The 20,222-nt window shown below is 39.4% G+C and overlaps 1 protein-coding gene and 1 pseudogene across 4 annotated transcripts in view; one reads left to right on the top strand and one right to left on the bottom strand.

Annotated features, from left to right (window-relative positions):
• Positions 1-20,222, bottom strand: part of REXO5 (RNA exonuclease 5) — a 692,166-nt gene that overhangs the window by 30,312 nt on the left and 641,632 nt on the right. For 2 of the 4 annotated variants that reach the window (XR_011424215.1, XM_070230557.1), the window contains exons 2-4: positions 5,524-5,983; positions 5,213-5,354; positions 1,205-1,317 (exon numbers count right to left, since the gene is read on the bottom strand). Coding sequence is in view for 3 of the 4 variants with exons in the window: in XM_070230557.1 (XP_070086658.1) it covers positions 1,205-1,317; positions 5,213-5,354; positions 5,524-5,804 (536 nt within the window). In the remaining variant the exon portion in view is untranslated. Of the gene's footprint in view, positions 1-1,204; positions 1,318-5,212; positions 5,355-5,523; positions 5,992-20,222 lie in introns of those variants that run through there. The other 2 variants (XM_023655005.2, NM_001163963.1) reach the window with 2 other exon arrangements.
• On the top strand, positions 5,966-12,574 carry LOC100059261 (ERI1 exoribonuclease 2-like; annotated as a pseudogene).

The raw sequence follows: 20,222 nt of genomic DNA, 5'->3' as shown, positions 1-20,222 counted from the left end.
TGTTAGCTCAGAGCCAGTCTTATTCAGTGAAAAGAGGAGGATTGGCAGCAGTTAGCTCAGGGCTAATCTTCCTCCAAAAAAAAAAAAAAAAAAGCCAGTTTTAGGGGCTGGCCCCATGGCAGAGTGGTTAAGTTCGCGCACTCTGCTTCGGTGGCCCAGGGTTTCGCCGGTTGGAGTCCTGGGCGTGGACATGGCACTGCTCATCAGACCATCCTGGGGTGGCGTCCCACATGCCAGAACTGGAAGGACCCACAACTAAAAATACACAACTATGTACCAGGGGGCTTTGGGGAGAAAACAAAAAAAAAAAACAAGCCAGTTTTAGATAAATTGACAGAGCAATGGCAATATTTGTTAACGCAGAAGATGGCTATTGAGGTATCTACCTAACCTCCCCTGGACAGATGTGACCATCTGAAAAATCTCTCTGTTGGTACATATACAAGGGCAATTTTCATTAGACATTTAACAATGGCATTGAGGATATCAAAATAGTAAAATTCTCTTTGCCTTTTATTTGTAAAAGAATGAAAAAATATTAACGGGAATTCTTTTTTTGTAAAGATTCGCACCTGAGCTAACATCTGTTGCCAATCTTTTTTTTTTCCTTGTTCTCCCTAAAACCCCCCAGTACATAGTTGTATATTCTAGTTGTGAGTGCCTCTGGTTGTGCTATGTGGGATGCTGCCTCAGCAGGGCTTGATCAGTGGTGCCACATCCAAGCCCAGGATCTGAACCAGCAAAACCCTGGGCCACCAAAGCAGAGCACACATATTTAACTACTCGGCCACGGGGCCAGCCCCTTGACTAGAATTCTTAACATATGACCAGGTTATTTCAACTGGTTCTCATCTGGGGGTTACAAACCAAATTACCTATGGTGGCCAGACAAACACTATAAACAAGGGAAGCAGGCCAGGAGGGACAGTGAAGTGTACATGCCCCATCTAAAGTGGGGAGCTTTGACAAATTATTGCCACGTGGGAATACACTGACAGTTGGGAGATCTTGAGTTTTTCGAAGAAGTCAAAAATCCAGAGTTTTATAAAAGAATTTCCAAATTAAACTGTTGGAAACTATTCTAAGAAAAACTTTAGGACATTCTGTATGGCAAACAAACAATGTCAGTTAACGCCGATATGGCCCTCTAGACACCAGTTAATAACCTAAGGTCTATTACCCACCATTTAAGCTCATACCATACCTGGGTTTAGGAACACTGGATTTTCCCAGAACTGCATACTTCAGCAATTCACATAGCTGGCCATGGGTTACCTCATAGTTTTCAGCCAATAAAGAAGTAGATAAGCGAGCTTTCTGCAAAAATAAACCAGGGTATGACAAATTATGATTATTGAGAACAAACAACAAAGCAAGACAAATTATTAAAATACTCTAGTTTCTGATTATTTTAACAAATATCCAAACAAAATGAGGGTTCTAATTAATTGGAAATGAAGGTCTAAAACCATATCCTGTGATATGACATTATTAACAGAATATTTAATAAACATTGATACAGACCCTTAATTACAGACACTTGTTTATGTGCTAGGGATAGTAGGATAAAACATCATTCATGCTCTCAAGGAAGCCATTCTACTAAGGGGAAAAAAATGCAGAAACAAGTAACTAAGATACAATGTGGTAAGTGCTTTTACAGGGATATAGCAGCAAAGAAGCTAACCACCTTGGGGGTTAGAGTTTTGGGGATAGCTTCACTGAGATGAAAATACTGGGGCTGGGACTTGAAAATAATGAGTCAGCCAGGTAGGAGGGAACATTGCATCTAAACACACAGTTTGGTTTGGCTGGAGCCAAGATTGCACGTTGCAGAACAGTGGAGATAGAAGAAGAGAGGGCAGTGGGAGCCAGATCACACAAGATCAATGTGGTCAAAGGTAAGGACTCAGACTTTATCCTGGGGCATCAGGGAGTCCCCTAAAGCTTCTCCCCTCCTTAAAATAGCTTTGCACTTATATGTGGTTATTAAAGTAGTTCGTGCTTGTTACAAAAGAGTCAGATAATAAAGGTGAAATAGATAAAAGACAGCCAGACGATAGATAAATGAAAATAAAAGTCATCTGTCATTGTACAACTCAGATAATTACCACTGTCATTTTGGTCTGAGAGGCAGCAGAGTATAGTGGTTAGGAGCTCAAGCCCTGGAGTCACACTACCTGAGTTCCAACACTAAGCTCTACCATCTGGGACAAGTGCCTGAAATTAAGACTCGGTTTCTTCATCTACAAAGTAATAATAATTATACTTCATGAGATTATTGGGAAGACCAGTGAGGTAGCGCAAGTGCAGTGTACTGAGGCTGGTGCCTGACATATCATAAGTACTTAATAAACACCAGCTATTATTATTACTTTTCCCCTGTAACTTTTTTAAGCTAATGTTGAGCACTTACTATTAGCCATTTACAGTTTTGAGCACTTTACATCTATTAAATCATAATTAAAGTCTTCTTAAGTGGGTTCTACTATTATACCCATTTTACAGATAAAGAAATGGAGGAATAGATAAATGCTAGAACCAAGACTGGCATGCAGACTCCAAAGCCGAAACTCTCTGTCTCTGTCCTGAAGGGATTACAGTATACACTGTTTTGTAACCAACTCCACCCACCAAAAAAAAAAATCCTGTAAATATCAGTTAAATATAACAGACGTCAATTTTGATAATAGTTCATTCTCTAAATTTACCTAAAAATTTATAATTTACCTGAAAAAATTCCCTACTGACAACACTTGTTTTTTCAAAAGAATTATAAACAATATTATGATGAGCATCCTTGTATAAACATCTTTGTACATCTAAATTCCAGGATAAATTCCTGGTCAAAACAACCATGTATATTTTACATTCTGATAAATATTGCTAACTCCAGAAAGAATGTACCAATGTGTAATTACCAACCAGAACTGTATGAGATTGACAAGGTGGGAGTGAGTCAGGTAGGGGTCTATATGGCATTGAGTCATCACTGTTGCCAAGCATGGGACATCAGAGCCTGAGTAGGGTGAGGAGGGCATCCTGTAGGGGAGACAGCCCAGGACTAGGGATAGGAACCCAGGACACACATGCAGAAGGGTGGCCTGGTGTGGGGTGTCAAACCCCGAGAGGTATGAGGAGGACATCCATGCTGTGGGAAGTAGAGAGCAGTGAGGCCTCATGTCAGATGTCAGAAACTCATTAGGGTAAAAGAGGGCATCAATGCTGAGGGACAATGGTAGCCCTTTACAGAATTCAGAGCCCAAACAGGGTGAGGGTGGCCACATGAGAAGGATACAGGAGTGGGACCCGGTACAAGGTCAGGGTGACAGAGCTCTAGAAGGGTGAGGAGGGTGTGGGGCAGTGGCAGCAATGGGAGACTGATCAAATATATTGAAGATAATGGGAGTCAGGTTTCTCACTGTTAGAGAAGGAAGTTATAAGTATGAAAAGGGAGAAAACTACAAGCAACCCTGTGGAATCGGATTGGAAGTAGAGATATTGATTAAATTCATGTTTTTCAATATGCATGGATACGGAAAAATATTTAAATGTAAACATTTGTATGTGTGTTTGGCTATACGTGTATATTCATATACGCACATATTTCCTAGCTCTCTTTTGGGACTACGGATACCCCAGTAGCAATGAGGACATCTAGCACCCAGATCTTGAGTTTCTAAATGTCATTTTACATTAAAAAAAACTAAGTATCCTAGGAGAAATGCCTAATTCCAGGGCTGGGGCAGGGAAAGCACACATGCGCCTGGAAAATCTTCTTGTGCCAGAAAAGTAAATGCTCAAACAATGATAGGGTCATGTCAAAAGGACACAGAAGCTAGCCTCATGACCAAATCTGGAATCTTTTCAGCATCAATAAACCACTGAATAAAAGAGGTATCCATGAGTTCATACTGATTAAAAAAAAAGGAATAAATTGCAAGTCTGAGTAAGCATCTCCCTACAAAATTAGAGAAAAAACAGTAAGTTTAGAGAAGCTTAGCACACACTATCTTAATTAAGTAATCAAGGTTAGTATCACCAGTAATGGGACAAATCGAAATCATGTACAACCGGATACAAGTGAACAGAGTATCACTTCTGCAATATTTCTGCCAGAGATGTATACCCTGCGTCTAATTGATGAGGAAACATACAAACCTAACCTGAGGGACATTTTACTAAATAACTGGTCCAGGATTCTTCAAAAGTAGTAAAGTCATGAGTGTCAAGGAAGACTGAGGAATTGTCTGGATGGAAGGAGACATGACAACTGAATGTAACACATTCTAGCCTGGATCTTACTGCTTGAAAAGGACGTTACTGGAACAACTGGAGAAACTCGAATGAGGCCTATGGATTAGATGATAGCAATGTATCAGTTCTTTCCTGATTTTGGTGGTTACAGAGGATCGTTCCTAGGAAATATACACTAAAACGGGGGAGGGGAGATGGAGCATTGTGTTAGCAACTTCTTTCAAACGTTGGCTGGGGGAGTTTTGGGTACGGTTCTTGCAACTTTTCTCTAAGTCTGAGATTATTTCAAAATTAGAAAGTGATGAGACTGTCGATTTCCTTACACTTCTTACCACATTAACCGTTAAAATATTGCTTTGCCAATCTGACAGGAAAGAAAAAAAAAAAGGTGGAATCCCCCTTCAATAAAATCTGTTTCCGAGCACTAACTCCAGTCCAGCATCCTGGATGACACACCGTATCTTTTGTTGATCTTCTGTCTCTCCCCACTGGAACCTAAGCAGTGGTCTTCCACTCCCTGCTGCAGCCCAGGGGCTCAGGGCGGCGCCCAGCACCCGGCCCACAAGAGACAGGTGACGACTGACGGATGAGCGACCCATGCTCAGCTCTCAGCAAATGGCAGGGACGACCAGCAGCCTCACGACTCCCCTTTGGAACGTAAACTGCACGAGGGCAGGGAATCGTGCTTCCGTGCGCCGGGATGTCCCCGGCACCTAGAACAATCCTGGCACACGGAACACCCGAATCAACGTCTGCCGAGTGAACATCCATCCTGTGTGCCAGGTCTACACAGGTCTAACCCGCCAGTATCTCCCCGGCGGTGGGAGGCGTTGCCCCATCACTCCCATTTTACAGCTGGGAGAGCCGCTTCCCAGAGGCCGGAGGGCGGGGCGCTGGGCCGAGGGGCTGGGAGCTCCGAACCGCCTCGGGCCGCCCCCTCAGCCCCACCGCTCACCTTGGCTCCGGGCTGCCTCTCCTCAGGTTCCGAGCGGGCTCTCCGCGCCTCGGCCGCCCCGACGTGCTTGCCGGGGGCGCGCCTCCTCTTCCGGCCCTTCTGGAGGAGCGCCCCGGTCCTTCCCCTCTCGGGCTCCATGAGGCTGCGCAGAAAGACGGGCGGGAGCTGAGGAAACCCCGACGCCCGGCTTCCCGAGCGGGGGGCAGCAGGGCGTCCACGGCTACCGCCTCCCTCGGACCCTCCCCACTTCCGTTCACACAGCGCTCCCCGCCGCGGAGCAAACCGCGCCGCCCCAGGCCCAACGGTTTTACCGTCCGCGCCGGAGGCAGGATTCCAAACGGTTCCCCAAGAGCGCAAACGCGCCTCTGCCCGTCGGAAACAGGGAATGGGGCGCCCCAAAACGGCTCCCACGCCACCGAGCCCCGAAAACGCCGAGGAAAAGCCGAGCAGAGAGCTCAGACCGCCGCCACCACTCCCTCAGACTCAGCCCGAGCAGCCGCGGCGACTCCCTCTTCAGCCGCGCGCGGCGTTTGAACGGACCGGAAGTGGATTCGGGCGACTTCCGGCTGTTGGCCCCTGAAGCGAAAGGCATATCGGGAACGGCGACTAAGAGGCTGGCGCGGTTAGCGAGGGAGTTCCCGGCGGGGTCGCTCCAAGTTCCGCGGTGGCGTCCGCCGCAGGCTGGGCAGGGGCGCGCGGCGTCAGCCTCCGTTCTCTGCAGCCCCGGCGTCTCCGACCTGCCTTCTCACGCCCGGGCTGAGAGGTGTCGGCCTGGAGCCCGTGTCGGCGCGTTCTAGGCCTCGGGAAACGACTGGACGTGACAGCGCCTTGTAGACCGGTCGCAGGTCTCAGGCAGCCCCAAGTGCACCCTTGAAGCCCTTCACCCCACCACGTCCTAGTGAGCCGTGTAACTCATAATGTGGATCGTTGTGGCCTTCTGCCTGATGCCTGGAAACGCTGTGCACATTTCCGATTTCTAGAACTGGTGTAATAGAGAAAAGTGTCGGTTCGGAGTTGCATGACCCTGGTTCACGTACCAAATTTGTGTTCTTTGGCAAATTACCGAATTCATTTTCTCATCCATTAAATATAGGTAGCAAAAGTGAGTACTTTGTACAGTTGAGGATTAAATGAGGTCGCCATATTCAGTGCCTGCTATGTAGTAAGCAGTGAATAAATGTTAGCTATTATTCCCAACTCCCCATCCCACCTCATAAACAAAAAACTAGAACAGGAGGCCCCTGCCTAGTGAAACTAGCTACTTGTCAAAGTAGTTTGTCGCTGCACTTAAGACCTCGGGAAGCCCATCCCTTTCTGTGGACTCAGGGTCTTCGGGGATCCTTTATCATATACTACCTTCCAGTAGTTTATCATGGATGTCTGGTTTTTTTCTCAGATATTTTAAGCTCCTGGAAGATTGGACCTGCCCTGCCTCTCAGAACTGGGCTGTACACACAGCAAGGGCTTGAAAAATGCAGAGGCAAAAAAATAAGCTTTTCAGTGCATCTATACCTCTACAATCACTTGAGTTCTTCAGTATTACTGTAAAATAAGGGGAGCAGAAAGAATTAGTGTAAGTTTGCAATAGGTACTGAGGCCCACGCAGGTAAAATGACAACTGAAATCAAAAGAAAGGCTAGCAGTTAGTACAAATTTTGCCTTCAAAGTTTAGGTCAGTTTCCTCTCACTCACAATACGTTACTACATTAATAGTGAGGGTTATACCATTAGTTTGTTAGCCTATTCAAACAGGAGTGTGAATGAGTTTGTTGAACATATTGGGTTGTTTTACATTTTTAGGCAGGTTGGATTAACTAGGAGAAAGTCAATTGCACCAGCAAATGGAAATCTAGAAAGAAGCAAATCCAGTAAGTAGTGTGCTTAGTTTCTTTACATGTTGTAGCTTTGCACTTTTAACACTGGCGGCGCCTAAGGACACCCTGATCTTTTGCAGAGCAGCCGTATGACTACTTAATTGTCATTGATTTTGAGTGGACATGCTGGAATGATGGGAAGCCCCACCAGAGCCAGGAAATAAGCATATTTGGACTGCCAATGGCCAAGAGTAGCACTCGATGAGTAACTTTAAGGTTTATAGATAGAAATGAGTCAACAGCTAGTTTAAGAAAACAAAATGGTCTGTGAATTGGTAGTTTACTATAAAACCTGATTTGACAAAAAAAGGACAAAAACCTAAATACTTAAATGTGTCATCGTATAAAATAATCATGTGTTATCATATAAAATACTTGTTTTAGGGTTACGTACAAAATCTCAATTGCATAGAAGCTAAAAAAATACCTTTGCAAAAAAGAAGTACATTTTAACTTCCGTATGGTCTTCATATTTGATTGTGGAAATATGTTCAAGAGTTTTAAGTAGATATAACTTTAATATTTTTACTTATTCTTTGGCATAACTTTATTATAATCACGCTGCTTTGGTCATTTTAATATGCTTTGGCTAAAACAATGATTGTTTCATAATGCTATGTGGTGGTAATCAATGTTTAATTTAGAGTGATTGCAGCATTAATTTAACAATCATATATTCAGTTGTCAGTTGATTCTTTCCTGTGGTTGAATTTCCAGTAGTATTGCTGGACACATCAACTGGAGAGATTGAATCTGAGTTCCACGCTTATGTTCAGTCTCCAGAACATCCAGTTCTTTCTGAATTTTGCACAGAACTGCCAGGCATAAAGCAGGTATGCCCTTCTCTTTTCCCCACCTCTCTTCCACCTGCCCCCAACCAAAAACCAAGCGAGTATGATGCAAATACTAAAATTCAGAAATCAGTTTTAAAAAGAAAGCAAAAGCTATATACCAGTTGGAATTTCATTTATTCAGTGTTAAGAGGAATATCCCATCCAGAAGTCCACTGAAATCTTTAAAAATAGGGAAGAATATTGTTATAAAAATGAATATCAAATTTATTTTGTGGAAATTAAATGACATCAAATTTCTGTCAGTCTGGATTTAATTATTATATTTTGATGTGATTTTAGATTGCTCAACCTAATTTTTCTTATCTTGCAGAATTCTAATCATTATATTGTCTCTTTCTCATGTGTTTTAACATCTTTTCACTAGATAAACTCTTTGCCAGTTAGAACCTCTTCTTTGTTATATTCCCCCACAGTGCCTATTAATGTGCTCAGTAATTATGGAATTCGATTGTTGAATTCAGATTTGTGACTCTCTTTAGGCTCAAGTTGATGAAGGAGTCCCTCTGAAGATTTGCTTATCTCAGTTCTGTAAATGGATTCAGAAGACTCAGCAACAGAAGAAAATTATTTTTGCTTCTGGGGTTGCAGATCTTTCTACTTCCAAAGTAAAATTATGTGCATTTGATACTTAGTCAGGGAAAACATAAATTATATCTATCCATTATAAGTGAGTAGCATTACCAGTATGTAATTCTTTATCCCTAGTAAGAATTATACTTGTTAACCTCCTGGGCCAGGAAAAGAAATCCAAATGCCTAGCAGATGTTAAACAAGAATAGTAAATTTAGTCATATTTTTAAAATTACCATTCTGAGATACCTTAAAATTTTAAGCCTTAACTTTAAGAATCTTTCTAGATTGTTCCTGTCTGTTCTTCTGAATTCAGGTAAAGGTGATTTAGTGAAAACTCTTATCATGCTATTTTCTACAACCTTGAATAAAAACAATTCTCATTTAACTCACATCCTTTGCTTTTATACTTTCACACTCACTAATGTAGACATCAAGAGAAAAAATGGGCCATTTGGTAGATCTTTTGTATGCCCATGATGTATTATTATCATTAATAGTCATTAATAGCAATGCTGTGCCATTGATAGCATAGCACTGATAGTCGTATTTGGTTTCAGGTTGCTATAAGATGTCTGTTTTCTCAATTACATTAATATTTTCTTAGAATGTTGAAAGCAAATAACCTTCTCCCTATAGCCTTTGTAATTTGATGCCTTACTCTTCTTCCTGAAATAATCAGTGTGTTTTATTGGGTATTTAAGAAACTTTGAAACTCAGTTACCAACTAATTTCTTAATAGAAATTATGTAAAGTGAAAAATTGTTAGATATTAACAGAGAAATTAAATCTTAGTATTTTATATTATATGTTATATTATTATAGCATGATAATATACCACTATATATTATTCTAAATCTTACTATTCTATTTTATATCATCTTTTAGTATTTTATTTATAAATGATGATAGCATAAGTAAAAACTGCTGGCATCATTGTCTTTTTTTAAATAAATAAATGGAATTTATTGGCTCACATAAATGAAAATCCAGAGGAGGTAAACTTCAGGTTGGCATCATTAACTTTGTTCTATTTTAATATACTTCATGCAGACTGGGACTTGAGGTTTTCTTGGAGTATGAGTGTAAAAGAAAACAGCTGTTAAAACCTGTATTCTTAAATTCTTGAATTGATCTCAGAGTAACTTACCAGATAAGGGTCAAAGATGGAGGCATGTTCACTTTCCTTCTCTTGAAAAATGACTAGGGGGTGGGCCCAGTGACCGAGTGGTTAAGTTCGCACGCTCTGCTGCACTGGCCCAGGATTTTCCTGGTTCGGATCCTGGGTGCGGACATGGCACCGCTCATCAGGCCATGTTGGGGCGGCGTCCCACATACCATAACTAGAAGGACCTGCAATTAAGATATACAACTATGTATTGGGGGGGATTTAGGGAGATAAAGCAGAAAAAAAAAAAGAAAAATGACTAAACTTTATCCCACATGAGTATGGGTTTCTACAAATAAAATCTTTTCTTTTGAAATGTTCACATAGATACATTTCTTAAAGTATGTAAAAACAAGACAACAAAAGTAAGAACCTTCCAAATCTAATAGAATGAAAAATTATGAAAAGTAAATGGTTAATACAAAGCCTTTCAAATAGTAATCCTTTTTTGTAGATACGTCTTCTTTTATTCGATTATATTTTCTGCAGAAGAAAACCAAAAAGACTAAGTTGTGCCCTGCAGGAAGTGGGAATAGAATTCTTGGGATGAGAACATTCTGGTTAGTGTAAATTGAAAATCACTTTATTATCTAAGTCATTTTATTTGTATAAAGTCTTTCGTATGAATCTTACTTTTTTGTGATGTCACTACTAAGGAATATCCTTCAGCCTAAAGAAAGCTCCTAATCTATACAATTCGAATTGTTTCTAAGACTTTCAAATTGACTTTCATAAAGTATTGTAAAATAAAGACTGCCATCTAATGGTTTTCTGGTTGCTAAAAAGAATGAAAAGAATTAGCCAAACCAAGTGAAGATTAAACAAATGCCCAAATAATACAGTGGACTAGTGAAAAACCTGAACAAGACTATTAGATTACTCGTGAGACATGGTCCCTACAGAATGTTCCTCATGTGAACTGTCTAACGAGATTTCACTTCGTCCTCTGTGAATGTGGGAGATCTTGTCTTTCATTGGTAAGGCTGCCACAGCTTTCCACGAGACCAATTTATCATGATTAAAATTAGTAGATGATCATAAAACTAACAGTATGTTCCAATTTCTATTTAAGTGGTGGTTTTTGGTTTTGGGGGCTTTTGTGCTATATATCTTTACACTGATACCACAAAATTCGTGTTTGGTATCTATTTCGTCAGGGTTGGATAGTTCTTCGAATACTGCCCTTCTTGCTTGGAAAATGATCAGGAATGGTTGCTTCATGAAAATTACAAGGTCTTTGATCAAGGTTAGTGGTGTCTTGCCTCTTATCCTGTCATCTCAGACTCCAGAAATAACCATAGGTTCATTGAAATGTAGATGTCATATGTGCAATCATTTATAAATCAATCAATGAAGATATTTTTCTTTTTTGTCATATCATTTAACGTATATTAGAGAAATTATGAATACACAGTTTCTAAAGCTGTTGGATTTGTCTGTGCAATCATAGGTTCCCACTAAGAAGAAGCCCAACGTTTTGGCCAGAAATTTGAATACAAATCAAGTTGAAGAAACATTGGCCTGCAACAGTAACATTCAGAGTCCCAGCATATTTAATAGTGAGCCTAAAAATACAATAAATCCTCATGAAAAAGTTAAAATGGCATCAATTGGTGTCACTTCTCCTATAATGGTACAGGAAGATCAGTTACAACTAAAGAACGATATAAAAGTGGATCTTCACAAGGTCAAAAGCTGTTTGTCTTTTTTTAATGCTAAGTCCTCCACATCTCTGGGGTAGTTGCAGTCTCCCAGTTTGGCTGCACCTATGCAGAAACAAATAAAAAATGAACATCTTGCATTTAATACCAGATCTAAGTCTTCAGCAATTGGTTCAGAATTGGTACTTGTTTGAACTGCCATTTCATCTGTTATTCATGTTTCTGATACAGAAATGAGTTCTGCTCTTGACTGTTTAGCTGTGTTGGCCAATTGGGAGGATGTAGCTTTACTGCCAGCCTCTCAGCCTGAGCAAAATATAGATTTACACTTGCTATTAGTGACTCGAACTCAGATACTTCATTTAATTCTGGAGAAAGATTAATGGTTTTAAAAGAATCTGAAGTGCTAAGTCATGAAAACTTTGGAGGCACAGAAGAAACTTGTCAAAAATCTGAAACCTCTCAGTCTATTGTGTATAAGAGTTTACATACTACTATTTATGATGTAAAAGAAGCCAAAGATCCAGGTTCAGATGTTTCTGACTTTAAATTACCTGAATGCAAATCAAGTAGCTTCAACAGCGTTAATGCCAGTATGTCTCATCCTTCAGTTTTGGGGAAACGTCCTCTTCTTTTAGGTGGTACTGAAAGGAGTCCATCCGTTCCCTCAGCTTTCCCACCAGCCAAAAACCAGACCTTCACTAGTCATGAAGAAAAGCCCACATCATCTCTTGGCTCCCCAGGGAGAAGGTCTTCCCAGAAGGTTCTCCCCTCTGTCTTAACTTCTACAGTTAACCTACGAGAGCCTTGGAAGAGTGGGAGGATGACACCTCCTTTATGCAAGTGTGACCGAAGATCTAACAGGCTTGTTTCTAATAATGGACCAAACTATGGAAAAGTCTTCTACTGTTGCCCTATTGGGAAATACCAAAAAACCAGACAAGGTTATTTCAAATGGGAATAAACACTTCAAAAGGAAAGAGCCAATAGCATAGTTCTATCTCATTCCCCAGGGGACTCACTTTTAGTTCTCCAGAAATAAGCCCTGATTATGACTGAAATGTAGAGTTTTCTACTAAAAATTCATGGAGACTCAGACCATCAATGAGGAGTTGATAAACTTTCTTTCCATCTAAACTATTTTTACTTTAATGTGACTTTTAGTATAGTAAAGAGAAAAAAGTGTATAGGGCTGCAAGTTATGAGGGTTTCGCATAGTCTGTAGATGACAGTGAGGCTGTTAAACACATACACACACACACAGTGAAAACAGAGAAAAAGTAAATTTCACAGGTTTCTAATTTGATTCACCAGTTACCTGACATTTATCTTCTATTCACGTATGATTCCTGATTGTTCCTTGAATTCCCGAACATTACGAGTATTCTGATAATGTCTTACACTGTTTTATTTATATTTCATATATTATCATTTGCCAAATTTATCATACTTTTTTGAAGAACCACAAATGAAATATTCTGTAAACTATATTTATTACGTTAAATATAATAAGCAACCATAGTATATGATATCCTTCTTTTACAGTTAGACCTTGAAACAAATTTTAAACTGTTTTTAAGTTATTTGAATAAAAATGTGACTAATGAAAATCCCTAGCCTATTTTCAAGTAGATACTTGTACTTTGAGAATTATGATAATTTTCTGTTATGTTTCATCTTTCTAGAAACTTTTATGAGTTTTTTAGTTTTATTTCAATGCTTGAAGATTGACTCTGGTTTGTATATCAATGTATCAGAAGAATTATTCAACTATGAGTTGAAAACCAACAGATTTGGTTCAGAAATTACTTCTATACTGTACATTTAAAAATTCCTTGGCAATTGATGATATTCTTTTTTTATTGAGGTCATAATAGTTTACAAAAGTGTCACATTTCACTTGTACATTATTATTTGTCCGTCACCATATAAGTGCCCCTCGTCATGCTTTGTGCCCAGTCTCCAACCCCCTTCCCCTGGTAACCACTGAACTGTTCCCTTTGTTTGTGTGTTTGTTTATCTTCCACATATGAGTGAAATCACGTGGTGTTTGTGTTTCTCTGTCTGGCTTATTTTGCTTAAAATAATACCCTCAGGGTCCATCCATGTTGTTGCAAATGGGCTGATTCTGTCTTTTTTATGGCTGAGTAGTATTCCATTGTGTGTGTGTGTGTGTGTGTGTGTGTGTGTGTGTGTGTGTGTATACACACCACATCTTCTTTATCCAGTCATCAGTCAATGGGCACTTGGGTTGCTGCCATGTCTTGACTATTGTGAATAATGCTGCAATGAACATGGGGGTACGTAAGTCTCTTTGAAGTGTTGATTTCCAGTTCTTTGGATAAATATCCAGTAGTGGGATAGCTGGGTCATATGGCATTTCTATTTTTAATTTTTTGAGAATTCTCCATACTGTTTTCCATAGTAGCTGCACCAGTTTACATTCCCACCAGCAGTGTATGAGGGCTCCCTATTCTCCACATCCTCTCCAACATTTGTTATTTTTTATCTTGGTAATTATAGCCATTCTAACGGGTGTAAGTGATATCTTAGTGTAGTGTTGATTTGCATTTCCCTGATGGTTAGTCATGTTGAATATCTTTTCATGTGTCTCTTGGCCTTCTGTATATTTTTTTTTTGAGAAATGCCTATTCGTATCCTCTGCCCATTTTGTGATTGGGTTGTTTGTTTGTTGTTGAGTTGTGTGAGTTCTTTATATATTATGGAGATTAACCCCTTGTCAGATATATGATTTGCAAATATTTTCTCCAAATTGATTGATTGTCTTTTGTTTTGATCCTGATGTCCTTTGCCTTGCAGGAGCTCTTCAGTCTGATGAAGTCCCACTTGTTTATTTTTTCTTTTGTTTCCCTTGTCCGAGTAGATGTGGTATCTGAAAATATCCTAAGACAGATGTCAAAGAGTGTACTACCTATATTTTCTTCTAGGAGTTCAATGGTTTCAGGTCTTACCTTTGATCCATTTTGAGTTTATTTTTGTGTATGGTGAAAGACAGTGGTGTACTTTCATTCTTTTGCATGTGGCTGTCCAGTTTTCCCAACAACATTTATTGAAGAGACTTTCCTTTCTCCATTGTACGTTCTTAACACCCTTGTCAAAGATTAGCTGGCTGTAGATGCGTGGTTTTATTTCTGGGCTTTCAATTCTGTTCCATTGATCTGTGTGTCTCTTTTTGTACCAGTACCATGCTGTTTTGATTATGATAGCTTTGTAGTATATTTTGAAGTCAGGGATTGTGAGGCCTCTAGCTTTGTTCTTTTTTCTCAGGATTGCTCTAGCTATTCAGTCTTTTGTTGCCCCATTTGAATTTTAGGATTCTTTGTTCTGCTTCTGTGAAGAATATCGTTGGGATTTTGATTGTGATTGCATTGAATCTGTAGATTGCTTTAGGTAGTATGGACATTTTAATTATGTTTATTCTTCCAATCCATTTGCATGGAATATCTTTCCATTTCTTTATGTCGTTATCAATTTCTTTCAGTAATGTCTTTAGTTTTCATTGTATAGGTCTTTCACCTCCTTGGTTAAATTTATTCCTGGATATTTTATTCTTTAGTTGTGATTGTAAATGGGGTTGTATTCTTGAGTTCTCTTTCTGTTAGTTTGTTCTTGGAGTATAGAAATGCCACTGATTTTTGTAAGTTGAGTTTGTACCTTGTGTCAGGGAAGTGGGAGAATTCCTCACCCTACCCCCCCCCCCCAACCCCGCTTTTCCTTAAGGTTCTTATGGCTGGCCAAATAACCAAAGAGGCAAATTAGCAAGAGAAAATCAAACATTTAATAGCGTGTATACACGGGAGAAACACAGAAGAAACTGAGTAACTCAGCCATCTGGCTGATGCTGCCTGTTTAAGTATCTTCAGCTACAGACAAGGAGGATGTTGGGGATAGTGATTTGGGGCTTCAAAGGGGAGGAAGACACTTTACATCGAGATGGAATGCAAATGTTTGTTAAACAGGTTTTGCTATGTCAAAAAAATGAGTTTGTTGGTGTCCTTTTATCACACCTATTTTACATCATACTATAGCTATCATATGGTATGAGCTCCTTCCTGGAACACACCTTCTATGTTAAAGTCTTTTAGGTAGTTTTTTGGGGGAAAGTCAGCTGCTCTTCCTGAGTCTTTAGATCCTTTTTTGTCTTCAGCTCAAAATAGTCCACATACCAGAGTGGCACATCTTGGGGCAGCCTGCCCTGAACCCCTTCACTTGCAACTTTGCTGTAGTTGTTGATTATTTCTAATAGTTTTCTCATGGATTCTTTAGGGTTTTCTATATATAAGGTCATGTTATCTGAAAACAGTGAGAGTTTCACTTCTTCATTGCCTATTTGGATTCCTTTTATTTCTTTTTCTTGCATAATTGCTCTGGCCAGAACCTCAAGTACTATATGGGATAAGAGTGGTGAGAGTAGCACCCTTGTCTTGTTCCTGTTCTCAGAGGGATGGCTTTCAGTTTTTCCTTGTTGAGTATGATGTTTGGTGTGGATTTGTCATATATGGCCTTTATTATGTTGAAGTATATTCCTTCTATACTCATTGAGAGTTTTTATCATAAATGGATGTTGGATCTTGTCACATGATTTCTCTGCATCTATAGAGATGATCTTGTGGTTTTTATTCCTCATTTTGTTAATGTGGTGTATCACATTGATAGATTTGCAGCTGTTGAACCATCCCTGCGTCCCTGGTATAAATCCCACTTGATCATCGTGTATGATCTTTTTAATGTATTGCTGTATTTGGTTTACCAATATTTTGTTGAGGACTTTTGCATCTATGTTCATCAGTGATATTGCCCTGTAATTTTTCTTCTTTGTGTCATCCTTGTGTGGCTTTGGTATCAGGGTGATGTTGGCCTCATAGAGTGTGTTAGGAAGTGTTCCGTCTTCCTCAATTTTTTGGAATAGTTTGAGAAGGATAGGTATTAAATCTTCTTTGAATGTTTGGTAGAATTCTGCAGAGGTTTTTGATTACTGTTTCTCTCTTTACTTGTGACTGGTCTATTTTCTTCTTTGTGTCATCCTTGTGTGGCTTTGGTATCAGGGTGATGTTGGCCTCAAAGAGTGTGTTAGGAAGTGTTCTGTCTTCCTCAATTTTTTGGAATAGTTTGAGAAGGATAGGTATTAAATCTTTGAATGTTTGGTAGAATTCTGCAGAGGTTTTTGATTACTGTTTCTCTCTTTACTTGTGACTGGTCTATTCAGATTCTTCATTTCTTCTTTATCCATTTCTTCTAGATTGTCCAATTTGTTAGCATATAGTTTTTCATAATATTCTCTTATAATCTTTTGTATTTCTGTGGTAGCCATTGTAATTTCTCCTCTTTCATTTCTAATTTTGTTTATTTGAGCCTTCTCTTTTTGTTTCTTAGTGAGTCTGGCTAAGGCTTTGTCAATTTTGTTTATCTTCTCAAAGAACTAACTCTTTGTTTCATATCTCTTTGTTACTATCATAACTCTTCATTAGTATCTCATTGATCCTTTCTACTTTTCTGTTGTTTCAATTTCATTTATTTCTGTTCTAATTTTTATTATTTCCCTCCTTCTGCTGACTTTGGGTTTTGTTTGTTCTTCTTTTCCTAATTCTGTTAGGTGTAGTATAAAATATTGCTTATTTGAGATTTTTCTTGTTTGTTAAGGTGGGCTTGTATTGCAATGAATTTCCCTCTTAGGACTGCTTTTGCTGCATCCCTTATGAGTTGGTATGGTATATTTTCATTTTCATTTGTCTCCAGATGCTTTTTGATTTCTCCTTTAATTTCTTCAATGATCCATTGGTTGTTCAATAGCATGTTGTTTAGTCTCCACTTATTTGTTTCTTTCCCAGCTTTTTTATTGTAGTTGATTTTTAGTTTCATAGCAGTATAGTCAGAAAAGATGCTTGATATGATTTCCATCTTCTTAAATTTGTTGAGGCTTGTCTTGTTTCCAAACATATAATCTATCCTTGAGAATGTTCCATGTGCACTTGAGAAGAATGTGTATTCTGCTGCTTTTGGATGTAAAGTTCTTTATATATCTACTAAGTCCATCTGGTCTAGTTTTTCATTAAATTCCACTGTTTCCTTGTTGACTTTCTGTCTGGATGATCTATTCATTGGTGTAAGTGGAGTGTTAATGTTCCCTACTATTATTGTGTTGTTAATATTTCATTTTAAGTTTGTTAATAGTTGCTTTGGTGCTCCTCTGTTGGGTGCATAAGTATTTAGAAGTGTTCTGTCTTCTTGTGGGAGTGTCCCTTTTATCATTGTATGTTGCCCCTCTTTGTCTCTCATTACCTGTTTTATCTTGAAGTCTACTTTGTCTGACATAAATATGACAAGTCCTGCTTTCTTTTGTTTGCCATTAGCTTGGGGTATCGTCTTCCATCACTTCACTCTGAGCCTGTGTTTGTCTTTAGGAGTGAGATGTGTTTCCTGGAGGTAGCATATTGTTGGGTCTCGTTTTTTAATCCATCCTGCCACTCTGTGTCTTTTGATTGGAGAATTCAGTCCATTTACATCTAGACTGATTATTGTTATGTGAGGGCTTAACCCTACCATTTTATCACTCATTTCCCGGTTCTTCTGCATTTCCCTTGTTTCTCGTCCCATGTATTTCCAATTATCAATTCACTTTGATAGTTCTCTATGATGGTTTTCTCAGTTATCTCTGTATTTATCATTTGTGTCTCTGTTCTGATTACTTGTTTAGTGGTTACCATGAGGTTTATATAAAAAATCTCATAGATGAGGTTGTCCGTTTTCTGCTAGCCTCTTATTTCCTTAGACTAAGTTGATTCCATCCCTTTCCCCTCCCCCTTCTAAGTTATTATTGTCACAACTTATTCCATCTTGTCTTGTGAGTTTGTGGCTAAAATGACAAGGTTATATTTATTTTAGATGTTTTCCTTCCCTTTGTCTTTAATGTTTTAATTGTTTGCTAACCTTTTCTGATGGAGAGCTGCAATTTTCTGATTTTGTCTACCCTTTTATCTCCTTGCTCAAGGCTTTGTAAGCCCTTTCTTTTTTTTCTTCAGGTTTGAGGGTCTCTTGAGCACTTCTTTTGGGGGCGTCTTCTGGTGATGAACTCCCTTAGCTTTTGTTTGTCTGGGAAAGTTTTTATTTCTCCATCATATCTGAAGGATATTTTCACTAGATAGAGTCTTCTTGGCTGTAATTTTTTGTCTTTCCGAATTTTGAATGTACCATTTCATACTCTTCTAACCTCTAAGGTTTCTGCTGAGAAATGTGCTGAAAGCCTTATAGGGGTTCCTTTGTAAGTTGTTTTTTCCTGCCTTGCTGCCCTTGGTATTTTTTTCTTTGTCATTGGCTTTTGCCAGCTTTACTAGTATATGCCTTGGAGAAGGTCTTTCTACATTGATATAATTAGGAGTTCTGTTAGTTTCTTTCACTTATGTTTCCAACTCCTTTCCCAGGTTTGGGAAGTTCTCAGCTATTATTTCTTTGAATAAGCTTTCTGCTCCATTCTTCTTCTTATCTCTCTCTGGAATACCTATAATCCTTATGTTGCATTTCCTAATCAACTCAGATATTTCTCAGAGAATTTCTTTATCTCTTTTTAATCTTAGTTCTCTCTCCTCCTCCATCTAAAGCATTGCTATATTTCCATCCTCCAGACGACTAAGTGTGTCCTCCAGAATATCAGCTCTGTTATTCAGGGAGTCCAGATTTTTCTGTATCTCAACCATTGTATTTTTCACCTCCAACATTTCTGGTAGGTTTTTCTTTATAGTTTCAGTTTCTTTTGTAAAGAATTACCACTTTTCATTAATAATGTTCCTGATTTCATTAAACTATTTGTATTTTCTTGTAATTCGTTGTTTTTTTTTTTATGGTAGCTATTTTGAATTCTCTGTCATTTAGATTATAAATTCCTCTGCCTTCAGGATTGATTTCTGGGTGCTTGTCATTTTCTTCTCTTCTGGAGTATTAATATATTTCTTCATAATGTTTGATGACATAAATTTGTGCCTCTGCGTAGTGTAGTATCTGGTTGCAGCTTCCACTTGCCACCACTGGATGGGGGTCAAGAGTTGTGTATTCTGAGCCCGCTGTGATCCCCAGCTCACTAGCTCAGAGCTGCTGCTTTTCTAACATATGTGTGGCCGCTTACTGACTGGGTGAGCTGGAGCACTGGGCAGTGGGAGGGGCACTTTGTTTTACCTGCTTCATCCTGGGGGCTTTCCTGCTCTGCCCTTGCTATCTGCTCTCCTGGCATGCTGATTTAATGAAGACCCGCCCAGAATAGCTTAGCCACTTCTGTCTGGAACCTTCCCATGGGCTGTGAGGCAACTTGGAGAGTGAAGGTGTTCCCATGGAGAACCACCCCTTCCCTCTCTCCTCTAAGAGCCGCCTGTGGTCCTGTGGCCTGGATCACTGTCACTGGGGGAGGGAGAGGAGATGCCCTTACCTCCTTCCACTTCCTCTTGGGGGTTCAGCACCTCCACCTTCAGATGTTTGGCTGCGTGGGCCTCTCAGACGTCTTTTGTGTTGTGTAAGTGTCCTCTGTTGGTTTATGAATGTCCTTTTCATTGTACCTTAGAGAGGAGAGTCTAAGGGAAGAGCTCACTCTACCATGATGCTGACGTCACTCCTTGAAAACATTTATAAATTATATGTACCGCAGTCTGAGGGAACTCCCTTCTTCCTCTGCATTTTGAGGAGAGTGATGTCTCAGTCTCTTAAAAGCTTTATTGTCAATATTGAGCCATCTGCCATTGGGAGTTTCACATAAGTAGTTAATTATAGCTTTTGACATCAGCTGTTGTGGCATTTGGGATAGGTGTGACACTTGGGCTAGGTATTTTTGACCAATATGCCTTAAGAGTATTGGACCTATAATATCTGGACACCTCCCTG

Source organism: Equus caballus, chromosome 13, assembly GCF_041296265.1.
Source record: "Equus caballus isolate H_3958 breed thoroughbred chromosome 13, TB-T2T, whole genome shotgun sequence".
Lineage (NCBI taxonomy): Eukaryota > Metazoa > Chordata > Mammalia > Perissodactyla > Equidae > Equus > Equus caballus.
The sequence above is the reverse complement of the archived record's forward strand: the minus strand, read 5'-3'. Positions and strand labels throughout refer to the sequence as shown.